The sequence below is a fragment of the Gadus morhua genome, chromosome 17 (assembly GCF_902167405.1).
Source record: "Gadus morhua chromosome 17, gadMor3.0, whole genome shotgun sequence".
Taxonomy (NCBI): domain Eukaryota; kingdom Metazoa; phylum Chordata; class Actinopteri; order Gadiformes; family Gadidae; genus Gadus; species Gadus morhua.
The window spans coordinates 11,351,726-11,379,182 of NC_044064.1; the positions used below are offsets into that span (position 1 = coordinate 11,351,726).

Sequence of the window (27,457 nt, forward strand, 5' to 3'; positions counted from 1 at the left end):
CAGCCTCCAGTGGATGAACCCAGAGGGGGGGGTCCTTCCTTCCTGGGACAATAGGGACTCTTAGCTGGGGGTTGATTTGCAGAATAAACCTCTATGTTTTAAAAACATACCCGGGGTATCCATAACCGGATCAAACAACTCACTACAACGTCATCGAGACTGCCTCACTGCCTCAAAATGGGATCCCTTCAGGAGAAAACCGCCCGAAATCCTCGGTTGGAATAAATACCTATTAATAGGGATCATTTGATTTGGTAATTAAAGATCAAATTACGAGTGTTTTGCGAGCATGGAAAAGACAAGGCCCTGTAATTTCAGCCCCCTGATAATTGGGGAGGACCAAATGTAGTAAACTCGACACTCTAATCACATATTGTACTCGTTGATGGTATTCCAATAAACACGTGCTTAACCATCTGAGGTTAATGTAGAAATTTCAGAAAATATCGCTTGCCGCCTTCAAAGTTGTAATAACGTTTTACCACCCCAATCACCCCCCCCCCCACCCCCCCCCCCCCCCCGCCCACGCAGAAACACACACTGTACTCATTGCGTACGGCCTCTTCCTTGGCCTCTAATAAACATCCAAGCGTTTGTTTACTGACAACCACTCAGCCTTCTCTGTGGTGCACTTGTCCGTGTTAAAGATAGCGCGTCGTGTTTCTGATCGGGAGAGCAACCCTCAGCCAGCTTCGGGGTACGCAGACGGGAAACACCCAAACACAAGAGCGGCATCAACAAAATCAATCCTAGGAAGGCTTGATGTCGTGTACTCGGCTTTGCCTCTGACAGGATCGGAGGCGCTCAGAGCCAGTGTCTTGAATGTAATAGGCCAATTTACATTGTTGACTGCCGAGCAGCAGGGAGGGAGCCTCGGGGACACCCCGCCTCAGGGTTGGCACACACATGAATGGCGCGTAGAGAGCTATTTTTTCGCCTGGCGTTGGGACTGATACAGTGTTCCGTCGGAGGGGAGGAAGGGATAAACTCGACGACGGAAACCCGGGCGGATTGTTCATGGAAAAGAAAGAGATGTTAAAATGATTGCCATTTGTCGGAGATGGAGTGAAGCCACCATGAGATGAAACGGAAATATTTATTGACTACCCTTGTGATCAATTATTTGCTGTCTTTCTTCTCGTTGAGCTTCAAGGGCGGAACCTTTTTTTCCGAAAAGGATTGCACAGTGAATGCACTACAAGGAATATGTACAAGATTACGCTAATGATGGGAACATATTTAGAAACACATTTTTTAAAGCTAAAGTAGGCAATTTGTCTCGAACAGCCAGAGTAAGCTAGATTCAAAGTGTCCAACTGAAAAAATCCATTCCTCTACCTTCAGGCATCCTCCAAACCACACGTGAGCAAAAGGCATGTCTATCTTGTGTGATGTGGGGAGATCGCAAGGAGGGTTTGCCATCCAATGATTGCATTCAGACCGATTTGAAATGATTTGACGGGCAAATTGCAGGCCTGCGACAGCCACAGATAGCAGATTTCTATAATTTTTCTGTCAGATCATCGGATGTATTGATTTGCTGTCAAGTTTTTAAGAAAATTTCAACATATCTGACAAAAAATGCTTTGAGAATAAATTGCTTATGGCATTAATGGTTTCGCGGAATGACTTGTGTGTGTGTGTGTGTATATGTGTGTGTGTGTGTGGGGGTGTGCAGCTTTAATCTCCCTGCCTACGATTGAATTGTAATGCCACACGTCCAATTTGTCATTATTTACTACTTTGAAAATGGCTCATTTAACATTTCCTAATTGTGAAAAGCGAGGGTCGCATTTCCCCAGATCCTACCTTTTAGCCCCGTTTACCTGTGCATACATACATAGCACCCCGCTACAAACAACCACACGCGACAGTTTAATCCACTTCATTTATATACATGATACATAAGTCACCCAGTTAACCATGCATTAATTTGTCTGTCACAACACAACGCTCACAAGTCAACTACCCTTCTTCCTGTCCGCCCGGCAAACTGGCTCCATGGGGAACGCGTGCGGCATTGGGCCCGTATTACAGAACTTTATAATTATTATTTCGAAGGGCTTTATTTTCTGTTCCGTATTTGTATGCATCGTTTTAATGAATATATAGTGTTTGATTTATTGTTCTGTAGCGTTTGATTGATCATGGTTGTATTGATTTCTCAACTATCCCAGTGGGCTCTCCCCATTGGCCTCTGATTGGTAGGCCTATTTAATGGGGAGACATGGTTTGAGTTGGGGGGGGGGGGGGCATTTGAGATGCAACAGCTTGAGGAGAGGCTGTATTCTTTTGTTTCCCTTTTGCACGTTTGTGGAAGTTTACATAAACCTACAGTATTTTCCTTAAACTCTCTGAGCCTCGTCCTGCTTTCAAAAAGTTCACTCCTTGGGTGCGTCCTGTCCCACATGTGAGTTCGGGGTTCAATACCTCTTTCTCACACTAATATAGGCTTTAGAATTATATTTCCAATATCCCCCTCCGTCACCGTATCTGTACTTTCATCTTACTACTCTGTTGCTTATCAGTTATCAGTTTATGTTTCATTACCAATCTGTATCATTGAATGGATTTCCCTCTTGTGTATGTCATTGCTTAAAAAATATTATAATAGTTATTAAGATCATCTCGACCCTCTTCCAAGTTGATTTCTGGAAGATTTGTTTCGTTCCATGGTTGGCAAAAAACCTTAACACGAGGTAACTCAAAGATGTTTTCCTGGTTGACTCAGAGATACATCAAAGCCGCAAAGAAAATAACAGGATCTTAACTTGAATAAACATGAAGATGTTCCCCCACACTGCGCCAAATCCCCCAAAAACCCTGAAAACTTTCAGAGGAAATGCCTTTTGCCGTGTTTACGTCTCAACAGCAGAAAAAGGGGGCGAATTCCAAGTCTGGTGGATACCGGAGCTGTTGTGTGGGCGAAGCCAGTGGGTCAATTAAATGTAGACCGTGGGTAATGGAGTGTGAGTGGACCTGTTTGCAGACTTCTCCTCGCAATTAATGAGCACCGAGACATGTCATATTTCAGACCGGCCACTCCCGGCACGGCCGGATCGATACAGCGAATTCATTAAGGGCGCCGGGGTTGAGCGATGTCCTGGAAATATGAAATCTTTTGGAGCGCAGAGCGTGTGGGGAGCAGGAAAGAAAACGAGCAGAGGGTTTTTTCATTCTTTCTCTCTCCTTTTTTTTTTTGGAGATTGTGTGTGAGGAAGGAGAAGGTTAAACTTCAACCCTGCATATTAATCTGGGACGGCCGACGGGGGAATTGGACTCGTCCGATAGGTCTGGTGTTTGCTTGCGATGTGGGCGTTTTCAACATGATTAATAATGGTTATCGACTTTTTCTGTGTCTCTGTTTCTCCGTGATCGTGCATAACCACAAACCACAAAGAGCAGGTTTACGAAGACTTGTTTTCACAATTTTCATAATAATTTTTAAGTGTTATCGTCCTGTTATTGACGCAAGGATCTAAAAGTAAAAAAGCGTCTATTTGTGAGGGCCTAAGCAAACCTTGTAAGAGTTGATTTGTGTTTCCTAATCATGTGGCGATGGTAAGGGAACTTCAGGGGCAAAGAGAGGGACGAAATATTTTTCTGATATCATAGTCCAAAGAGTTTTTTTTGGAGCCGTAGACGGAAGATTGTGTATATGATTGTCTCTGTTGGTTAATTCAAAGGGGTTGGAAGAAACAAACGAGTAGAGAGCTGGGCGACGGAGGTGTAGTGCTGGGGGTCGCAGGTAGGAGGTGTCGCTGGTATTTTTGACGGGGGTCTCGAAAAAACAGACGACCTCTCGGTACCCCCCCCCCTGGCCGTGATGAAGACCTCTGGTGTCACTCAAAGGGGGCCCGGCAGTAAAGGGACCAATTACACGAGGTCTCGGCCGGACCCTGGCCCCGGACCTTGCTAGGCGGGGGCCCGTGTTCACTAATGACCTCTCAGGGGCCGTTCTCCGGAGGGCCACTGGCCAGTGTGTGTGAAACTGTGTGTCCTGTGAGTGTGCCTGGGAGTTTTTAAAGTGGTTCCCAACAGATTTTTGTGCAGATATCATCGGTGTACTATAACACTTCAGATATTGATGATGATTATGCAGTTAGAAATGGAAAACTATAGTAACATATTGTTACATCAGGGGGTTATTGGCAGATACATCATGGGGGGCCTTAAAAAAACACAATTTGAACACATTCAGATTAATATAAGGATTGAAAACACTTGACAATTGTACAATTGATAATACTGCACTATGCTTTAGTACAAAAACGGGTGCCTCGATCTGACGTCTGCAACGTCACACTGGATACGTTCCCAAACGAGAATGATGAACAGTGTGATCGGCTTCATCTGTTGTTGCCATTGTGCTATTGCACCTTAACTGATTTCACTTCCTTAAAAGATGAGGTGTGCAAGACCTACGCTCAATCTGAATCGGCGTTGATCCCTTTACCCCCAGAGATGCATTAATTTCCTGCAGACGTTTGCCAACGGCGCTCTTGTTTTGCACATCGTCTGTTGGTCTTCCCGCGGACGCCTCCAAAATAAAAGCCCTCTACCTTCACACGTTGGCCTGTAATTGGTTCCCAAGTGCAGGCCGCTCTGAACCGCCCCTGATCCAATATTCACACTCGCACTCTTTGAATTCCACATTAATATCCATCACGCGGCAAGACCTTTGTGATGTTTGAAAATAGGCCGCACCGAGAGGTTGTGTTGCCGTGAAATACAAAGCCTTCCTCGACTTAGCACTCCGTCGGCTAGATACCGTGAAGCAGAAAGGTGTTAACGCAGAGAGGTGAGAACAAAACATGGGCCTCCAGCAACTGATGTCTGAACAACTAATCTGGCTGACCACTATTTATGCGTTGCTTAATTATGCTTTGCTTTGTGTGCGTTGTATTGGTTTTGGGTCTGTGTGTGTGTGTGTGTGTCTGTGTCTGTGTCTGTGTGTGTATGTATGTATGTATGTATGTATGTATGTATGTATGTATGTATGTATGTATGTATGTATGTATGTATGTATGTATGTATGTATGTATGTATGTATGTATGTATGTATGTATGCATGTATATGTGTTTGTGTGTATGTGTGTTTGTACTTTCGTTTTGCGAGTGAGTGGGTGAGTGTGAGCCTGTATGTGTGGGTAGGTGAATAATTGTGTGTGAGTGTGTGTCTTGAAGAGAGAGAACGAGCGAGAGTGTAAGTGTGTGAACAAGCGATGTGTGTGTGTTACGTTTTGAGCACCTAAACACACACACCCACACATGCTTCAACATATCCCACACAACCAACAGGCAGTGTGATTATTAAATAGCTGTCTAATGATGGGTTCAGTGACTGATGTTGTGGCTGCGCCCCCAAACCAGCCCCCCTCTATTAATTCAATTCAAGTCTTTCTGAATGGTTTCTGAAGTCGTAGGAGTGTCCCCGTAGTTCGACTGAGGATTCAACTGACATTTGTTGTGTCAAGTCTGGTCCCGGAAGCGTCTCACTTTTGAGACACGTCCAATTTGGAGTTCAGACATTCAATGTTTGGAGTCTGGGTCGTTTGAAGGACAGAGAGATTTTTGGATCACATAAAACCTCTGAAAAGAAGCCAGTTTCGCGCGTACGGGGGAAGAAGGCGAACCCTTCATTTTTGTTTTTATGTTTTATGGTTATTCCAAGACCTTGCTTGTGTTTGGCACGGCTTCAACACATCTGACGCTCTGTGTCTCGTCTCTTTATGCTACCCTATTTTGCTAGCTTCAACCCCATGTTCTGCTTTACCCGGGCCTTGACATGCATCTCGACAATTCATATTCACAGCAAGGTTCAAAGTGTAAACCGTTGGACCTCAACCGATTTGATTGGCTGCCTGTCGTCTACCCCATTATTTGCCAGTCGTGCCCGCACTTTCAATATTTATCCTCAATATTATATTTATCCCCTAATCCTTAAGTATAGGCTGAGCATGAAAAACAAGGTGTACGGAATAGCAGTTCACGCCTGATACGAACACTCACAGCAATGCAACTCATCCATCAGATGTATGGCAGAACACTCCCAATTGTGACGTAACAAAAGTTTGTAATGGCTACTCAACATCACACGGTAAAATAATGGCCCTCGAAAGCAACCATCTGCGTCTCCCCATCCAAGCCTTCCCCTCACCTTACCACTGTAACCTCCTCATCGTTGTAGTATGTAATCAGTTCAAATATTCAAAACATACAATGCACAAAGTGCTGAGAGTGGCACTATGGATCGGGAATGATTCACGGCCCCGACCGCCTCCGCCGGAACATTCCTCTTCCTCCTAACCGACGTGACGCGGGCATTCCTCTTCCGTGTGAAAATAAATACGACATAATACCGGGTTGTCAGTCTATATTCACAATCCATCGTTTATTTATTTTTTACCCCAGCCAAGCAAAAAATAAACGACTACCATGGGCCATAACTCCCCAGTACCTTCCCTCCTCTGCAAATCACTTATTCTCCGCTGATAAATAATAGAGAAGAGTACAGCTTGATTTATTTCTTGGACTAATTGTGAGTTGTAAATCCCCCCCCCCCCTCTTCCCTTCAGCTGGGGGCATAACTTTAAGCTGTCAAATAAAATAAAACGCCTTTATCTCAACGCCAGTTAGGACATTCACAAAGTGTGCTCACACACACACACTCATTCACACATGCATGCACATGAGCGCACACACACACACACACACTTACAAATAGAAAACCTGTTATCTAACGCAGTAGGTGCTGAGGACGAGAGGGATCAGGAAGGGAAACGCAAAGAGATGGAGAGAAAGAGAGAGCGGGATGAAGAGAGAGAGAGAGACAGGGTGAAGAATGACAGAGTGTGGAAAATATTAAAAGGAAAAACTTGAAATCTGGCAAAAATATATGAAAAGTTTCCCATTTGAATCATGCATATCAGCAATAGAAGTCATGTCATTGAATCATTGGTTGCAGGTGTGCTATTGAACGGAAACAAACAGGATCCTGCCTAATTGCTAAGTAAGATTTGCATTATGGCTAAGGATTTGTCATTGTCGTTGTTTTGTTCTTCAATGACCTTAACCAAGGGGTGACGTCAAACACCTTCCTGGCAGGCTGTGTGTGCGATAACACGTGTTCAACAGGCATGAGATTGACACCCCTTTAAGTGCCCCCCCCCCCCCCCCCCCCCCCCCCCCCCCCCCCCCCCCCCCCAACAGCCCCTTTAAAGCTTCCCGACAGCCCCTGGTCTAGGGCTTCACGAGCCCCGGAGTTATGATCACTGGGTTGAGACTGTTTTAATGGGAGCCGGCGAAGCAGAGCAGGTCAACCACAGGGCCCTCGCCGCTGCACAGCGTGGGGGTCCGGGGAGCCGGGGAGCCGGGGGGGGCGGACAGAGAACCGGCCGGCGGTGGAGAACTGCGTCTTGCATGGGCGGAGTTCACTCGGCTGCGGCCAATGAAACCGAGACGCTATTTGGTTCCTGAGTGCGGATTGCAAACACACCTTTATATACAGTTTAAAATGCCATTTTGTCGTAATGGAAGCTGTTATCCAAAGTCATTTACGATATATTTTAATTTTAAGATGGAATTCATCAAAGCGCAGGCAGGTAGCTAGGCATCTTGCTCGAGGGTGTCTACATGTCAGACTGCAGACATATGGGGATCGAACCCGGAACCCTTTAGGTCAGGGTTCAAACTCCCTCATATATACATAACTATCCTACATAAACACTGTAGATTTCCATACATTTCATAATGCTCATTTTAATCATCACAAGCGGACACCAAGCACAATCTACCACCTAGCCCTCACTGCTACGCTAGCACGCGAGCTTAAGGCTTGGGCTACAACGGCTATGGCTAAAACATTGACATGGGCACAACAGCCAAGGCTGAGGTTTGCGTGTTGAGGCGGGTACTTGCAGCGGCTACGAGAGGAGAGGTTTGTTTCCCCTCTGCCTCGCGTCGAGGGCTGGTTGCTGCTGGTAAATGGACATCATTAGTGTCGCAGATCGATCGTGGTGTGGAGCCCATTGGGGCAGAGGGGGGGGTTTGGAGTGACATCGCCCATCGATATATGCGCACAGCAGGCGCTTGTTATAAGCGAATGTGTGCATGGGGAGGGACATGTGTGTGTGTGTGGCTGTGGGACAAACCGCTTGCCCTGATTCATTTCAGAGCCCTAATGGTGGAATTAGCATGTTTGTACCGCAACTTTTACAGTTTTGTCGTCAGATCTACACGCTATTAGTCACTACATTGGAACTTTGTTCTTTCCCCCCCGCAAGTTTATGTGATGCACAGCAATATTTAGTTAATCTAAACATTACTCACGAAAAAGCTCCATACGTTGTGTCTTTTGCCTGTGTGTGTCTGTGTGTGTGTGTGTTTGTACTTTTGTTTTTAAATTTTTAATGCAAATACGCCCCATTTATCAGAGAAAATGTGGATTCATTGCGACTTTTCTCAGATTGTAATTAACGTGATAGCTCTTCTCGCGCCTTACCGTGAAGTGTCCTCTTCCCCCTAGAACCAATAACCCAAAAAGTGCATGTCCTCAAATGGCTTTCGCTTTCAAAATAACAGCGTGCGCAAATAAAAGTCCTGCAAGGATAATTGCTTTGATTCTGGTTTGTTTTCCTCACCTGGCTATTCTGTGTGTGTCAGAAAATTAAATAGCATGACAAAAAAACAACATGACAAAAAAACAACATCAGCCCTTATAAGCACAGAAGGAACTCTTACTTCATTTATGAGAAACCAAACCAAGCACAAATAAGCGACAGATTTCTTTGAACTATTTTTAGAATTTTTTTTTAGCCAAAATAATAAATGTTAAGGGTCAGGGTAAGGGGAGCTATTTATTCGACCCATTATCGGTGCACGGATTAGTATATACGGTGTGTCTGACAAATAGTTTGGGCTGACCAAATAATGAATCTCAAACTTTCCGCTGGCGAGCACAAAGCTCATTAAATTGTGTTTACCTTTCCTTGATCGCCCTGTCTCTCCCCCCTCCCTCTTCATCTTCATCTTCATCTTCATCTCTCTCTCTCTCTCTCTCTCTCTCTCTCTCTCTCTCTCTCTCTCTCTCTCTCTCTCTCTCTCTCTCTCTCTCTCTCTCTCTCTCTCTCTCTCTCTCTCTCTCTCTCTCTCTCTCTCTCTCTCTCTCTCTCTCTCTCTCTCTCTCTCTCTCTCTCTCTCTCTCTCCTCCCTCTGTGTTGCCAGGCTGCTCCTTCACTGGGTCTGCTTTTGTTCCGGAGCACTGTACATCATACGTCCCAGCAGTGCCGCGCGAAGGCACTTCATTAGCAGATGTCTTCAAAGCGAGTCAGGGTTGGATCCCGGGTAAGGTACGCCAAGTGTCTCATTCACGAGCAGCACACGAGTTAAAAAATAACGGCAATTTTGGGTTTTATTGTTCCTGGTTATGTCAGACTCGTGTCCAATCCTGCCTAAATGATGACATGAACAAGCATTATGAACACACGTTTTGCTGTTACCTGGTCTACGGGAATAAGAAAGCATGTATGCGCCGTATAGGGAAGTTGGGGACACAAGATTGGTCCAAATAGTAGCTGAAACGTTTTAGTCCAAGCACCAGATCTTCTTCAAAAGGCCGATCTAGACTGCTTCGGCCGAGGTAAATCGAGTTTCTATTTACCACCATATAGTTATACACAAGATGCTTTTATCCCCAGGCGCTGACAGTGAATTCACATCCATTGCTCAAGGACAGGGCAGGCGGGGGGAATAGGGGCTCAGACCCGGCACCTCTCGGCTGTGAGAACACCATACAATACCCAACCACAGAGTACCCTTCACAAATTCACCAGGATATTAATTGTATGAACAACAATTGGCCGTAGAATAGGGAAAATAACACACAATAACGCACAATTGCTAGCATGCATGGAATAACACCTGCGATCATCAACAATAAAAGCCAATCATAACAGGGCCAGCCGGGTATTCTCTTTGCCCGTAAACCTGTGTGTTCAGCCACTTACACTGAAGGGGTGATTTGAGAGCTTTATAATACACATCATGCAGGCATGAGTTATCCTCCATTGGCTGCAAGTCCACCCCACACTCCTCCAGCCTGAATGTCAAGCACTGTATTGCTTTCCGATAGCGGGCTGATGTGTTGCACTAGACGCTCCTGAGAAGAGGACACTGTGTTAATTGTGTCTCTTTTTCGGACACACCGTCGAGAGCCGTCGCCATTGGATACCGATCAGAGACTGGGCCTCCCTGTTGCTTGTGGCGATGGATGAAGAAGCCATCTATCCACCCAGCACCCATTAACCCATCTATTTATCTAACGACCGGTAATCTATCCTTGAACCTCTCCATCCATTCACCCGGGCAAAATCTGTCCTTTCCTCTCTATCTATCGAGCAATCCATGCGTGTAAGCATGTATCTCTATCTATTCTCTCTATCTATACATCTATTTAACAACCGTTAATCAATCTTTCCGTCCATCGTCCGTGACATCCATCCATCCATCGATTAATCTGTCTAAAATACTTTAATCCATTTATCTTCTTCTGCTCTAATCAGTCCATCTAGGCATATCTGCCAAAGCACTTCTATCGTCTATCAATCAAAGCGTATATCCATCCATCCATCTCGATACCGTTGCATGCCTTTATCTAGACATGCATCCATAAGCATAAGCGTGCATCCGTCTTTCTTTTCGTTCATCCACCCATCTGCACACCATCTACGTGTCCAATCCCCTCTCCGTCCGTCTCTCTGCCTTCCTGTCCGTCTCTCCGGCCGGCCCTTCATCCGTCACAGCGGGGGACAGTAAAGAGCGTCAGAGGGATCGGCGAGGCCGCTGAGTGGGAGCTATAAACAACACCCCGGGAGGTGCAGGAGACCCGGGACGCTACAGCGGCGCTCCGCTACGGCCCAGGGGCCTCGCGGCACCGTCTCAGAGGGGCCCCAGCAGGGGGGCCCGGGCGTAGTGCTGGGCGCACACCTGCTGCATCTGGCGGGAGTGGGGGAGGGACCAATGGAAGGCCTGCGTCACTTCTTATGGGTCGTATGGATCGTTAGCCTCTTCGCATAATTGCCTAAGTCATATTTTAAGGTTCATCCTGTGTTTAGCGTGGAAAATACCTAGGTCAAATAGATGACTCTGATTGGCTTAGGATATAGCCAATGAGGCACAGTGAATCAACAGCGTTAGATGAGTAGAATTAGGTTAGATATCCCTATTTGGCCGATGTATGAATTAGGCTATTACGCTATGAGGCATAGCTCACTTGGTTTGATTTTCTACCGTAACCTATTTCTATGACTTTTACCCTATTAGCATATTGTGATTTCTGTTTTATCTGTTTGTTAATGCATTTGGCATGTTTGAATTTGTCAGCATTTCGATTAGATATTTTATCCGTGAGTCGAAAAAGTTTGGATTATGACTTTTTAAAGCCGCAATATATATGTATTTTCATTTAGGTGGGAATGTTTAATCCGTCATATTTTCCCAACATCCTCGGTGTGAGACTCACGTGCAATAAAGCATTACCTCTGGGGCTTAGTGTTGTCCCCATATTACAAACCTGACGGCGAGAAAATACCTTGAAGATAATTAACTGTCTAATATTTCATGACGTGTTTCTGGAGAAATAAGAAGGGAATTTGGGACACCAAAAAATAAAATAAACAAAAAGCCTTTCGGTTTTTTTGTAATTACACTTCGGAATCCTGCTGATTTAAACAGAAGGAAATGCACTTAGAAATGAGAGATGCATGATACCGAAAACACGATTTGGGATTAAGCTTGTTTGAAGGGTGTGCGCGTGTGTGTGTGTGTGTGTGTGTGTGTGTGTGTGTGTGTGTGTGTGTGTGTGTGTGTGTGTGTGTGTGTGTGTGTGTGTGTGTGTGTGTGTGTGTGTTTAATCATGGGAATAAGAGTCAAGAGTGAACATGAAGAGAATTCTCTGCATTTGTCTGAGCTTGTATATATTCCGGAATGCATGTTTTTTGCCTCCCAGTTCCCTTCAGTCACAGCTGGCGTCCGTCATTGCCGTCATGTGAACATATGTATAAACCTACCACCCGTGCTGGGAGTCTGTGTCTGTATGTGTGTGTGTGTTTGTGCACACACCCGTGCATCAATGTGTGAGTGAAGCCCCCAGAAAGAACTAGAGGGGGAAAGAAATGGGCTTATAGAGCGAGTGAACATGCTCTGAATGTCCAATTAGACCAGAGGGGGGAGAGAGAACCGAGAACAGAGAAATGGTGCAGCGCTACAGAAATCTCTAGAAGGCAGATTTAAAAACTATTACTCTTCTCCACAACCGCTCGCATAAGCGTGCGTTCCCAGCAGGCAGCGTCTCTTCAATTAAAGGAACAGGCGGCCACGGAAAAAAGGGGAAAAAACTGCAAACACAAGCGGCTAACAGATTAATAGCGCAGATGGTAGCGTTTTATTTTTTTTCACAGGGTTTTTTCTTTTTCTTTTCAGGCGCCACGTGCGGCGTGCGCGTGCAGACACTACAGCCTCAGCCCGTCAAGGGCCTAAAACACCAACCGCATCACCTTCAATCTCCATCCCCGCAAATTGCCGTCCGTCTGTTTAATTTGCGGAAACAAATCGTCGTGCAAGTTTTCGTACATTTTTTAAATATGCTAATAGCGCCATCTTCGCCACACGTCTCCACGGTGGCCGGCTGAGAGAGTAAGTGAAAGACGGTTGTCGCACGCTTGGTTTGCCGGCCTTTTTATGGGATATAGCTGCGACGAGCCTTGCTAATCATGCTAGCTGGCATAGAGACACCACAGCAGTAAGCAGGAGGCTAACACGGCACGCTCATTTTCACTAGCCCGCACAATGACTCATCGCTAAATGACACCGTTGTCGGTGCGCTGAACGTGGTATTCAATGCAAGCTGAACACAAGCCATTATTTATGGTAGATTCCTAGTTTTTTGGACTTTTCAATTCAATACAAAGACTACATTTCCCAGAATGCATGGGAACAATCATGAACAATCATCACCCTATTTGAATTCTCGTCGACTGAGAGCCAAAATAAAAAATTAAGAATTGAACACACAAACTATTTTAAACTTAGTTTAAAATGGTATAAAGATTGTCTTCCTTATTTATTACGAGTTTGTTTTGTACTTTAATCAGAGATCCATAAGATCCAAGAACAGGCCCAACCACTGCTGTAATCAGCTCGGGCCTTATCAATTACTACCAATCAATTAACCAATACAGACCCTCAACTGATAAGCCACTAATCACTCCACGAAGGGAAATTTTGTCAATTCATCAGCGGCAAAGTTCTTTTGTGTGTGTGTGTGTGTGTGTGTGTGTGTGTGTGTGTGTGTGTGTGTGTGTGTGTGTGTGTGTGTGTGTGTGTGTGTGTGTGTGTGTGTTTGCTTAACAAGTCTTCAAACAATGGACATATATTATTATCGTTAGTATACGCTAGCTGAGCGTTGACGTGTCCCTGAGCAAGGCACTCAACCCTAACTGCCCCTGACGAGCTGGCTGTCGCCTTGCGTGGTTGACTCTGCCGTCGGTGTGTCAATGTGTGTATCAGCCGATATACCGTAAGTCGCTTCGGATAAAAGCGTCTGCTAAATGCCCTGATTGTAGTATATATGTATATTCATTAGTATTATCCATTATTAGTGCAAATTACATTAATAGAAGTATGTTTTTGTACTTTGATTATACTTATATCGACTACACATTCGTTTTGTGTCATCATCTCTCTCAATTCTCTCTATATATTAACCACAGTATCATCACCATCATCACTTTCCTCACCATCCTAATCCATCAACAGTGTCCTCAGGGAAACACTAGACAACGTTTGGACGTGTTACTGAGTCACTCGTCTCGAATCCTCTCTTACAGACAAACGGGCCTCTGTCTAAGGCCACTTACAGCAGTTTAATGTCAGCCAGAATCCCTCTACCACTTGTGAATCACCAACACCATCACTACTTCCCTCTTCCCCCCTTGCGCGCGCTCTCTCTCTCTCTCTCTCTCTCTCTCTCTCTCTCTCTCTCTCTCTCTCTCTCTCTCTCTCTCTCTCTCTCTCTCTCTCTCTCTCTCTCTCTTTCCCCCTCCCTCTCCCTCTCCCTCTCTCTCCCCCTCCCTCTCTCTCTCCCTCTCTCTCCCCCTCCCTCTCTCTCTCTCCCTCTCTCTCCCCCTCCCTCTCTCTCTCTCTCTCTCTCTCTCTCTCTCTCTCTCTCTCTCTCTCTCTCTCTCTCTCTCTCTCTCTCTCTCTCTCTCTCTCTCTCTCTCTCTCTTTCCCCCTCCCTCTCCCTCTCCCTCTCTCTCCCCCTCCCTCTCTCTCTCCCTCTCTCTCCCCCTCCCTCTCTCTCTCTCCCTCTCTCTCCCCCTCCCTCTCTCTCTCCCTCTCTCTCTCTCTCTCTCCCTCCCTCTCTCTCTCTCAGCTCCTTTCCTTCTTTCGTATTGTGTCTCCTCCTGCCCTCAATCCCTCTCCTACTTCCATCTTTACATCCTTATTCCGTACTCCTTCTGTCCTTGCCTTCTTGCCTTATTGTGGCGCCGTGACTTGTTTTCCCCTGAATCCTCAGAGGCTGTCACCTTGTTGTTTTCCCTGTGCTTTCACCCGCCCCAAAAAACTGTTGCCGCGTCAAGGAGTTTGAGTCCTTAAAAATAGAAAAGCGCCCATGGTCTAAAATGACCTCGGCTAACAGCTCCAGGTGTCTCTCTCTCTCTCACTGTTATTTTACACGCCGATTCCAACGGCAAGACAAAGCATTCAGACGTGAGAGGCTTTTAACCATTGCTATTATCTGAAGGAGCCGCTGTTTCGCCCGGGAGAGGAGGACATAAAACCTGTCCGATGAAAGGGTTACAGGTGAGAGTCAAGTGTACAATTTTACACCCATTTCTGGGGTATCTTTAAGAGGGAAGATAGCTCGACTGGGAAAACAAGGCGACAATACCGTGTCAAAGGAAAAAGGTAGGGAGGTGGAAAGGACAAAGTATTTTTTGTAGATTGCACTCTCTGATGTAGGTCACATTAGGACAAGGTTCGTCTGATGTTTCTCAAGAGCACTTCAGCCCCAGAGGGGAGAGGGGAGAGCAGGTATAATCTCGGCCCCCTTGCGTTTTTGTTGAATGGATTTGGCTTCTTTGGGGAAAAGCATGTGTGTGATTACGCTTTGTGTTTCATCGTACATTGCGCCCTATGATTTTCAAACCTTTTGATGAATTCATTGATAGCCCAGTAAAATGCTAAAGGAATTAAAAACTATTAACTTTACGATTGAATTTAAATATTTTTACCAGCAAAGCAGAATATAGGCTGGCTTCTCGTCTATCATTTAGCATAAAAGAAACCCCCCAAATCCCACATTTAAACAAACGCCACTGCAATACATTTTTCATTAGTTCCCTTATTACCATATCGTCTCCACCCTATAATGTAATGCATCCGTTTGCATAGATTCTTCTGATTTTTGTGATACAAATTGAGTTAGATGTAGCCCAAAGGATCATCTGTACTAAACGTCACATCAAAGAGCAGACAAAAACGAGGAGAAACCAAGGCTTAACCTAAACGATGTACTGCAGCGGGGTGGCGGCCATTTTGCCAAAAATGATTTCCCAACAACAAATCACTGTTGTGGTACATCGGTGGTCGGCTAGTCTAGTTCAGCCCCCGGGCAGATCTCCTTACCTTTGAGGTCCAGGTTCCGTGCTCCATTGGAGTGCTGTGTCACGGTGCGCGAGTCAATCTTGAGCGTGTGCACGTTGCCGGCGTCCCGGGACACCACCACGTTGTGCCACTGGTTGTCGTTCAGTGGCTTGTCCGAGTTGCCCTTCATCAGCGACGGCCCGTTGCCCAGGTCGAACACGTAGTGGACGTAGCTAATGAGACGGAGGGGGAGGGGTTAGAACTCTCAGAACGCTCACACACGGGGAACTTGGGTTTCCTACACAGAGAACATGGCACACCTCCACAGGGGAACCAACACTAAACCAGAACACTTCAGCTGGGTAACTTGAATGGAATAAGCGTTTTCTCCACCGACAACTTAGGGGAACGGGAGCCCCCTACACAGATACCTACACATATAAGATGACATCAGGTAGCTCCACAGAGCACTTGAAGGACAAGAGGATCCCCCACAACATCAAACCTCTCGGCAGAAGACTCACCGGAGTGTGCTACACAGATGAATTACTGAGAACCGGAGCGCGCTACGCTGACAAGTTCTGGAGTACACAGATACAAACAGAAGGTACCGGCCTGTGACAGCCTGTATAGTAAGAGTGTGAAGTGGTTAAGCACACAAAGGGATCGTCGATAAGGAAGGGACTATCGCAATAATCAGGACTACTTTATTGGAATCCAAGTCACATTATATACCATGATTTTTGTGATAAATCAAACAGTTATATATATGGGGACATATGTTATTGACTTAAGGCAGCATGGGTGCCCTTTACAATACCAGCATGACACAAAGTCCCCAAGCAAGGGTGTAGGCGTACATGCCCTATTGAAATGCCATCGACCAGACGTCCTGGAGGGAAGCAGTGTCTCAACGCTCGGTTGCCATGGGCACGTCAAGGTCAGCACAACCTGCATTACATCATTGATGCGACCCCTTGCAGAGTTCAATATTTTTTCATCCGAGCCCCTAACTCATCGCCAAGGTTACCATGGCGGCGGACTCTAATACACAATAACCTGCTTTCCGTCTCGCTTTGTCTCGCTCTCTTTTCCTCCCTCGGACGCTCTCTCTCATACCGTCATAACCTCTGTCAATCAATTCGACATTATTGAGAGCACACTTTTCTGTGCAGAACTGCAATACGAAGGCAGTAAAAGAGATCATGAAACACATTCGGAGAAACATTTTGAGAGACAAAAACAAGCTTGCTCTCTTTGTGTCATCTTACTTGCTGCCTCCTACCCTACTACTATCCTGCTACTCCAATTCGATTCAAGTCACTGGTATGTTCGTACCGGGCTATCAATGCCTCCGGCCTGTCCTATACCCAGGACATGGTCAAACCGTATACTCCAGCCCACCAAAACAGCTCGCTAATCCTTCACTACAGGATGGTAGACGCTCAACAAAATCTAAATGATATGCTGTCCTGGATCCACAATGGTGGATGAGCTCCCCGGGATCATCAGGAGAGATGAAACCCTACATCTTCCGCCGCAGGCTGAGAACTCATCTGTTCAGACTGCGTCTTGGCCCGTGGAAAACATGAATTAAAGATGATTCAAGTGCCAGATACTATATTTTAGCACTTACAGCAGTTGCTTGTTTGACTAATTGTATTAAGTCAAATGATTCTTGAACATTTTAGGTTAGTGGGTCACCGCACTTAATGAACGTTGCTCTTGACATAAGTGTCAGTTAAATAAACTAATGTGCTTCCTGGTTTTGGCATAAACAAGCAGAGGTGCCTTTCTTTACTTAAGGGCAGATGAGGGTGCATCATGGCATTGCTACTAAGGGATTTCACCTTCTCACAGGAATACAGATGGTGGTAGGATTGTCTTCCTAGGCTAAACGCTAATGTCGCTAAATGCTACGCTAATGCAGCAGTAATGAAGGTGTGTGTTTATTCAACATCTCACTGTGGCAGTGGCAACCCAAGCTTTCCCGTTTGGATACAAAACATTTCCAAACAATTTATAGTTAGTGAGGTTGTTTTTCACAGCATTTCACAGGCTGTTAAAAAAAAAGTTAGGTTTTAAGTGCTTTACAGGGCACATTACCAAAACAATATCACCAACATAGCAGAAGTATCTTGCCAAGAAAACAAAATAACACACAAATTTATTCTGAATAACAGTAAACTTTTTTATAAGCCTATCTTCGGCAAAGCACATAACCTTCAGAAAGGGTTGAATGAAAGTATTCACATAATTATTATTATTGTGTCGAAACACTGGCACTGTGAGACGGTCAATAACAACTTCCCTTTACTTAACTGGAAGGATTTCAGACAATATATAATAACAAAAGTAACAAAAAAAAAGAAATACATATCATTTCTATTTCAACGTTCTACCTTATTCTTTGTAAATCATAACAGATCAAATTAAATTGAAGAAATGACGAGGGGGTTAAAGGAAATACTGTTGACCTACCAAACTCTGTGAACCCAACAGCCTCTAAACACTTTTGAATAGGGCCACCAACTCAACGAGCTGCAGCTGAGCAATCTAATTTGTATTGGCCTTAAAGGGGAAGCAACACCACTTAGTGGCGGGGTTGCATTGTGGATGACTCCCTGGCTAGGTTAAAGGCTCAAGGTTTTAGTATCATATGAAGCCCTTTGAGACTGTCACTGTGATTCGAAAGGAGCCAAACCCAAACACCATCTGAGCTTTGGTATGCAAAAGCTGGAGAGTCCCTCTCTCGGTTGAACTATATTGCGAATTTCATGCCTCTTGAGAGGGAATCGAAGCTGCGTTTAACAGGGATGGAAAAAACATACCGGAGCTGCGTTCGAAATCGCATACTTTTTACTACAGCTATCCTTACAAAGTATGTAATGTTGCACACAGTATGCATACAATTGGGACATCGACTTTCCCCGGCTCAGTCGTTATGTGGCAAATTAGCCAAAAAGCATCCTGGCTTGCAAACTAAGAAACGCGACCGGATGTAGTAAAACATCCTGGTGAAAAGGGATACTATATTTTCCATTCTATGTATTGGCAAACATTCAATCTTTTTCTGGCCTCCTAAATAGCATGGTAGTATGGGCAATGGAACGCAGGGTCAAAGTCATTGTTAGAGGCAGCTTCAGGGGTGTGGGTCTTCCTGTTCTGAAGGGAATCTCATTGCGGTGCTGTAGACACAAGCTGTCAGACTAATGATAAGTAATGAAACTACAATCAACTCATTAACGCGGCGCTATGCACAAAGATTCACTGTACATCGAAGACAAGGTTAGATAATGATGGGGTTCAAAATGGTTAAATGTGTGAAACCAAATACACACAAAAGGGTTTGTAATAACTAAACTACAAACAAGGGGGTCACAAGCCCGGAACACTGTGGTGGGAAACACTGGGACGAGGGGGCTGCAACAGGTGCCAAGTGGTCCTCCGCACACACGAGGTACACCAATGGTCTCGCTCACCCCTTGACGAGCTCCACCACGATGAAGTCGCTGCCGTCGCCTGAGTTGAAGAGCATGAGGCCGTCGGGCGTGGTGGTCTTGAACTGGAAGAAGAGGTGCATGGAGGCGTAGGCCTGCAGCGTGGCCAGCGCCAGGTAGCTGCCCTTGGTCCGAAAGGTCACGGGGTCAGCGATGATGTGGCGCATGCCGAAGCGGGCGTTGAGCTCGCAGTAGGAGATGTCACCGTTCTTGCACTAAGGGGGGGGGGGAGGATGTCCGTTGAGTGGACACACTTTATTGACGCAAGCATTGTTTTCTTGCATAGTGACACGGGTGGAGATATAAACTGTGTCGGAATATTTGATTAATCGTGAACCATAGACGTAGAAACTAAGAAACTAAGACGGATGAAATGATGAATAATGCAAGAAATAAGGTAAACTTTATCATTTCTAGATGGGAAATAATATTTTTTACTTTATTTCTTACCAACAATGAAATTGCACTATGTATGCTAAGTCTATATATTTATATATAGATGCTTTTCCTACATAATACAATTGAATTGTAATAAAAAAATAAAGGACAATAGAATAAACCGAGGATGCACCAATATTATAAGGTGACATTTGATGTGGGGCAGAAGTCATACAGAAACTAAGTTTAAAAGTGCCAAACTTTGTGGGTCAGTCCAGCCCAGCGGGGGGGTGGATGGTACCTGGTCGAGGTAGGGCACCCCGTTGAAGGTGAGGCCCTGCAGGTGGCCGATGAAGTTGGACGGCACCACGGAGATGAAGCGGCGCTCGGTCATGATGCCCGTCTCGATGTTGTGGAACTCCAGGCGGGTGTGGGCGCCCGTCATCTGGCCTGGGGGGGGGGGGAGGGGGAGGTGGGAGGAGCTCAATGTACTCAATGGCTGTTGTTACGGCTGATTTCATTTGTTTTATAATTATATATATATTTATATATATAATAGTGTATTTTTTTTCTTCATGGGGGTTATTGTTTTATCTCATTTTATTTGTTTTATAAGCATATATATATGTATAATAGTTTAATTTTAATCTTTATAGTGCTTGTTGTTTAATCTCATTTCAGTTGTTTTTAATCATAAATATATACTGTATATTTATGTTTGTTTATTTGTATTAATAACAGTGCGTGTTGTTTTATCTCATTTCACTTTTGTATTATTTCCAATCTATTCATCACTTATTTCTAGTGTTGTATTCAATAATTGAACATTTGTTAAAACGGTTGTTCGATTTGTGTCTCATTAAAAAATGAATAAAGTTTTTACATGAGAAAATGTCTCTTGGCACTGTGTATTCTCTCTGAGTAGCTGGAATGGGATGCGGGCAATCGTTTATATATTTATTGACCAATTAGGTTATACTTGACAACAACGCTAGAATAATGAACCACTAATTAATGAATACGAATATCTCAGCTAACACAATCACCAATAGTAAATAATTCCTAGGCCATTAGTTAACTGTTAATTAACTAAGTGAACGGTTAGATAAGGCATATTATTGCATTTACGAACGCTAAGCAATGCTTGATTATTCTACCTTTGTTTTAAAGCAATACCTTTATCAATAAAGTTGAAGTTAACCTAAACACATCCCGTACACTTGCTGTACATGCGCCTGGCGGTCTGGTATTGTTTGTTTATTTTGCCAAATCACTGTACGGTGGAGTTACACGCTCAAGTAAAACAGGGTCAATCGGATATTGAACCGTGGAACCAACGAGATGAGTGTGTTTTCATTGGATGATTGCCACATTACATTTGAACAGAGCAGCGTTGGGGAAACTGTTCGCCCACTGCACACCTTGTTACAGACATTGATATAAAAATGGTCGCTTCCGTCCAAATAACAACAGAAGAATGGGTACATGGAGGAGCGTCCCGTACGGACCGGTGGACACCGGCATCTCTTTACGAGCTCTATTGTAACCGCGCTGAATATATCGGCGCTATCGGCTCTTTCAGGGGCGAATAGCACGGGAGCCATAATTGGTTGTTGCTGTTCTAAAACGGCGGGAGATACACAGTGTTAACCGCAGGGGCCCGGGGTAATGGGCCCTGGCTCGCCGCCCAATGAAATGGCCCCCGGTCTGAGGGGACCCGGAGGACATCCCGGTTGTCGTTTTCTTAATGTCTTTGTTTATTTTATTAACTTTTGCTTTTTTTTTCTTGTTTGTGAGGTGATAACACCCTGTCCCCAACTCACCAACGCACACACAGACACACGCACACGCACACACACACACACACACACACACACATACACAAACCCATAAACGAGCACACATACATGCACACCGGACATACATTCACACAAATGTAGACACACCCATGCGCATAACTACACACAGACAAGACATAGAGTCACACAAATGCAGACACACACACACATACACACACACACACACACACACACACACACACACACACACACACACACACACACACACACACACACACACACACACACAATCAGTCATGCAGACCCATGCACCAACACACAAAAACAGACAGACACAAACACACACACACACACACACACACACACACACACACACACACACACACACACACACACACACACACACACACACACACACACACACACACACACACACAAACACGCACACTACCTCTACACTAACTATCCTACCTAGCTATCCCTCTCCATTAACATATTCCCCTGCCTTCTTGTCCATTCACCCAAGAGGCACCAAAAAGGAATCAATCTTTTATACAAATACACTGCTGCACTCTTATCCGCTGCTCCCCTTAAAAATCAATTAATTCCTGGAACTCATACAGAGGTCTCTCGCAAACACAACAACATCTCAGGATAAAAGAAAGCGAGCTGCTTGTATCCAACACGTGTACACCACAGAAAGGCCTGTGTGTGGAGGTCTTCACAGTCACGTTCGGATGCAGTCCGACCCCCAGACGTGTGGTGCCACATGGTAATGAGTACCTGTCAAAACACAGCAGCATTGCCTTTCCTGTATGGAGCCATCATCGCTATTTACCGCAGCATCCTGCTCGTAACGTGAAGAGCATCTCAAGAACTGTTTTCGGTTGCGTTCACGTAAACGCGACGGTATCATAACACCCCGCGGTGCCAAGGTTCTCTGACGCATTTTGATTTAATTCATGTAAATATTTTCATTTACAGAGCCGCAACACAGCCTCAAGGTAAAAAAAATAGCTTGTTGTGAAGGAATACCTATACTTAATTCATTTGCCTTAAATAAAAGTGAGATTAACGTTACTTCGTTCTGTTTAGTTTGCTCTGTATTGTCGGAAGCGGTCTCTTTCTCGTTCGTAGAAAGCTCTGCCTTTTTTTCACACAACCATCACTCTCACGTTTCCATGGCAATACACTAACAGTAGCAACGCTGTTTTATTTAACCCAACGGCCTCACGTATGCATATTTAATCAAAGGGTTTAAAAAGGGATTGGCGGATTTAGTGGAATCATGATGTTTAGCTATGCATTAGGTCGGGTTGAATGTGCACGCAGCTCCGACTGCATAGTTTATTATCGCATGTAAAGGATCAGAAATGTAATTGCCGAAGAATCCCGTCGCGGATTTAAGATCATTTAATGTAATTTCTTAGGTATTATGATGGCATCTGTTCTGCTCTGATTGTGTCGACTTTATGACACTACACAAGTATCGTGTGGAAAGAATCCTTTATTCAATTAAATCACGACAACCCAAACCAACAAATCTCCAGGTAGTGGATGTAAAGCAAACTTTTATTTCCCTTTACCGCGTTGTTTGATCACTTTAAAGGTCAGAAAGTAACCATTGCGTCTATTTTTTCAGAGGACCTATGCCACGCTTGTCATGTTGTCTTCAACATTACGCTTACGTAAACGTCTTTCGAAACCCTCCCACGCCTTGCTCATGGGTCACGTGTGCTGGGTAACTGCTCATTAAAAAATAAGATTTGTGTTAAAGGGCCTCTAGATCTCACCCACACTGTGACTCACACATTACACACATTCACACTTACACACAAACATACTAGTTTATCTTAATTTCACCCACAGTCAAAGCTTGTCCATGTGTGTATCTCAGCCCCTTAAGCATATGCTGTTAATATTACTGAAACCAGGTCACAGTTCGGTGTTTTATTCTACTTACTTACTACAGTTTACCGCTGAATCATTGGGCAGATGGTAATAATCCAAAGTGACTAAAAATTATTATTTTATTAAATTGTATTTCTAGGTACGATAGTAGCCTTTTCCTTGCTCTAATTGTGTACACTATTTCGAAGCATATCACAAATATCTTCCAAAAAATGTAATGGAGATCTCAGAACGAATGTTTAATCTCTTTTTTTTATCATAACCATTTCAACACTTCGTAAACGTTCCTACTGCTTCACCTTTTGAAACGCATGCCAACGAGGAGGTCGACGGGTCCCCTGAGGAAAGTCATTGAGTCCCACCCAATCAGAAGCTCTGGTCGCCGTGGGGACGAGGGCACGGCTTACCTTCCACTGTGACGTTGTCCACTGACAGCTGGAGGTTCTTGCCCCTCCGCACCACCTTGACGGCGTGCCACTCGTTGTCGTTGAGCTTCTGTCCTGCGAACAGCGTCTCCGGCCCCTTGCCTGAAGACACACACTGGGTCACGTACTGGGGAGGGAGGATGGGGGGGGGGGGAACTGGAGGGAGGCAGTGGATAGATGTTGCAGAGGGTTTTTAAACATGTAGTCGCTGTGAGATGTGTTGGTGCATGTGTTGCCCCTCACAAACGCGTTTGAAGGCACCTCTATATAAGTGCCAACCAACACGTGCCTACATGTACAGACACACTGTGTTGTGCTGGCACACACACACGCAAACACATGCATGCGTGTTTTTGTGTTTGTGTGAATGTGTGTGTGCGCGTGCAATCCCAGTTGTGTTTGAAGGATACCTGCTGCTTTGGATAATGGGGCATGAACAAACAAACACACTTCATTCACAAAAACACACGCTAAATACCATGGACACACACTGACACACACTCACACACACATTCAAAGGCACTCACTGTGTTTCTCAGTAACACAGAAACATGAACACACACAAACCAATATGACATTCAGCTAAATAGTGTCTCACTGTGGTAAAACACACTGCTCCTGTGAGCCATCAGTGTAATTAGTTACTGCGGAATCAAACTCAAAGACATGTACACAAGCACACACAGACACACACACACACACACACACACACACGCACACACACACACACACACACACACACACACGCACACAGTCAGCCCCCTCAACCATCGCTGCGGGAACATATTGGCTTTTGGGGGTTTTCCTAAAGGATATTCATTGACCCAGATATTCATAAAAGTAGACCTTGCGATCCAAACAAATGCATAACCTGTAAAACTAAAATAGTAATCGAATCGATCAAACCTCATTGTAAACTGAATAGAAGTTACCATATGACATGTTACCAGTTAACATAGAACGTATGGGGAGAAAGTGTGTGTGTGTTTAGAAGGGCTCTAAGCTAACAAACACAATCACTGGCATGGGGTCGAAGGTCATCGTGACCGGAGATAACCACAACAGGAAAAGAAAGGACAGTGGGTTATCCAACACATTACCGTTGACGTGTTGAGTCTAAATTTATCCCTACTTCCTGCCCACACACCAACACTCTCTCTCTCAAACACACACACACACACACACACACACACACACACACACACACACACACACACACACACACACACACACACACACACACACACACACACACACACACACACACACACACACACACACACACACACACCCCACCATGGGATGCCTGGCTGGATAGCTAGCTTGCTTTCTGGCCAATTATATTGCCAGGTGAAATGTGATTGTCCGATTGCATGTGTTCGCCCACGTGTGTGTGTATGTTTTTGTGTGGGTGGACAGTGTGTTTAGTTCATGAGTTTGAAAAAATAACTCAAGGTGCCCTCAATTGATGCCCTTCATCACCTGATCTGTGTAGAAAAGGGATGTTTTTTTACTTATTATCTTATTGACTTTACGATGTCCTGACAGAATTCAGCACCATGGACAGCGACATCTTTCGCAGGAGTCTGTCCTTGAAGTAGAAGAGACAGCTGTCAATCAAAGTATTCAAGTTATTTGGCAGGGCTGGGCGTGTGCCCTCCATGTAGGGAAAGGAAAGCAGTGAGTGGCGGGAGCAGGGGCCAATCATTCGCCGGTCAGGGGGGGGAGGGGAGGGTCTATTATCCGAATCCTCGTGTGTTTAATTACCAGGTAACTTCCACATCTAAGATCTGTAATAAAACATAGTAAGAGATACAAAATAAAAAATTAAATATCCTGGTTACTGATAGGGGCTAGGGGGTGGGAGGGAAGGAGGGAGGCAGGGAGGGAGGCATTTTAGAGAGGGGATAAAGTGAACATACTGGGCGGAGGGAGACAGATTTGTACAACACTTGTCAGTTTAGAAGAAGCTGGGACATCAGGGCAAGAAAATGTGAGGGCAGCTGAGTGAATGTACTGACACGTGAGCACACGAGAGAGAGAGAGAGAGCGAGAGCGAGAGCGAGAGAGAGAGAGAGAGAGAGAGAGAGAGAGAGAGAGAGAGAGAGAGAGAGAGCGAGAGAGAGAGAGTAAATGGAAAGAATGAATGGGAAATTGGTGGTTTGTCGAGCAGTGGCCATGCAACATTTATCTTGCTCGCTTAAATGGAGAGAGAGACAGAAGGAGAAGGAGCGAGAGACTGAGAGATAGAGAGAGAAAGAGAGAGAGAGGCGCGACTGGAGAGGTGCATTGTGGGAGTGTGGACAATAATAGCTGTGCTGTCCTATGGTGACTGTGCACAGACGTGCTTCCTCTGTATGAGTGAGTGAGTGTGGGCCCACTCACATCGTTTTTTTCCTCACCAAGTCTAAACGGCACTCAATCCATGAGAGGAGAGCACATCCACATCATTATCAGCCAGCTGTCTGTCAGCCCGGAACGACAAAGTCGTTAATGTCAGAGCTTTTCATCAACTTTTAATACCGACGCAAAGTTTCAAACTTCCCCTTAAACAGAGGGCCGAGAGTGACAGACAGGTAGAGCTGCCAAGAGGGCCTAAATTAGTCCCTAATGGGGGGGTGGAAGAGGGGGGAGGGGGGTTAGGGTTATGGTTAGGGTGTGTGTGGGGGGGGGGGGGGGTCATGACTCATCATTGCCATGGAAACAAAAGAATGAATAGGCAGAGTTTGACGATTTATTAAAACGCAATTAGCTATCTAATTCGATCCAGGGACCGGGGTTACTGTCGAACAGAGAGCTGTATTTATCTCCTCCTCAATGCGTCACGCTTCCCCACCTTTCCCCTGTGCCCTGCCCGCCGTTGCTATCAACATTTGGGGGCATCCAAAGAGACGGACACAACCACAGTTTGTTTCGGCTCAAAAAAAGGAACACAACAATTCAGTGTTGGTGATTCTTCGGGCCAAATCGCTAGTGCACACTAGAGGGGAGGGCAGGAGAGAGAGTCAATGAGACAGAGAGAGAGAAAGAGAGAGAGAGAGAGAGACAGACTGAGCAACTATTTCAATTTTTTTTCACAGGGTGCTCAGTGGCAGTTGAGACAGCAAGACGAGACACAGCTGGATAATCCATCCATTAAGTCTCCATCGCCATCATAGGCGCTTGAGAGAGAGAAAGAGAAAGGGAGTGGGACAGAGAGAGAGAGAGAGAGAGAGAGAGAGAGAGAGAGAGAGAGAGAGAGAGAGAGAGAGAGAGAGTCGCAGACACAGAGAGATACTGTCAGCAAGAGAGAGAGACAGAGAGAGAAAGAGCCAGGGACAATAAGAGATGGAGAGAGAAAGGCCAGAGAGAAAAGGAGAGAAAAGAGAGAGACTTGACACGAGAGAGAGGAGACAGAGAGAGAGAGAGGGAGAAAGAAATCGAGAGAGAGAAAAAGATAGAGAGAGATAGACAGCATGATGATAAAGAAAGAGGGAGACAGAGAGAGAGAGAGAGAGAGAGAGAGAGAGAGAGAGAGAGAGAGAGAGAGAGAGAGAGAGAGAGAGAGAGAGAGAGAGAGAGAGAGAGAGAGCAGTGAACCTTATCACCAGCTGGCGGTAAGCAAGAGCTGCCGTCTTTTATTATTTTATCCGACGCTGCGAAACTGAGCCGACTCACAGGAAGTAATAAAACATAAGCCGTGACACAGCAGAATTATTATGTCTCATGTCACACTTGACGACCTCTCATGAAATAAATACGTTCAAAATAAATCTTAACTTTTGACAAACTTTGGGTTTTAATTCCTGCAGCGCCTCTG

At 45.1% G+C, this 27,457-nt stretch overlaps 1 protein-coding gene across 1 annotated transcript in view; it reads right to left on the minus strand.

Annotated features, from left to right (window-relative positions):
• nrxn2b (neurexin 2b) overlaps positions 1–27,457 on the minus strand; it is a 611,205-nt gene that overhangs the window by 291,707 nt on the left and 292,041 nt on the right. Inside the window, 4 exon segments of the mRNA XM_030338327.1 lie at positions 15,688–15,878; positions 19,128–19,360; positions 19,825–19,973; positions 23,641–23,760. Of these exon segments, the coding sequence (XP_030194187.1) occupies positions 15,688–15,878; positions 19,128–19,360; positions 19,825–19,973; positions 23,641–23,760 (693 nt within the window).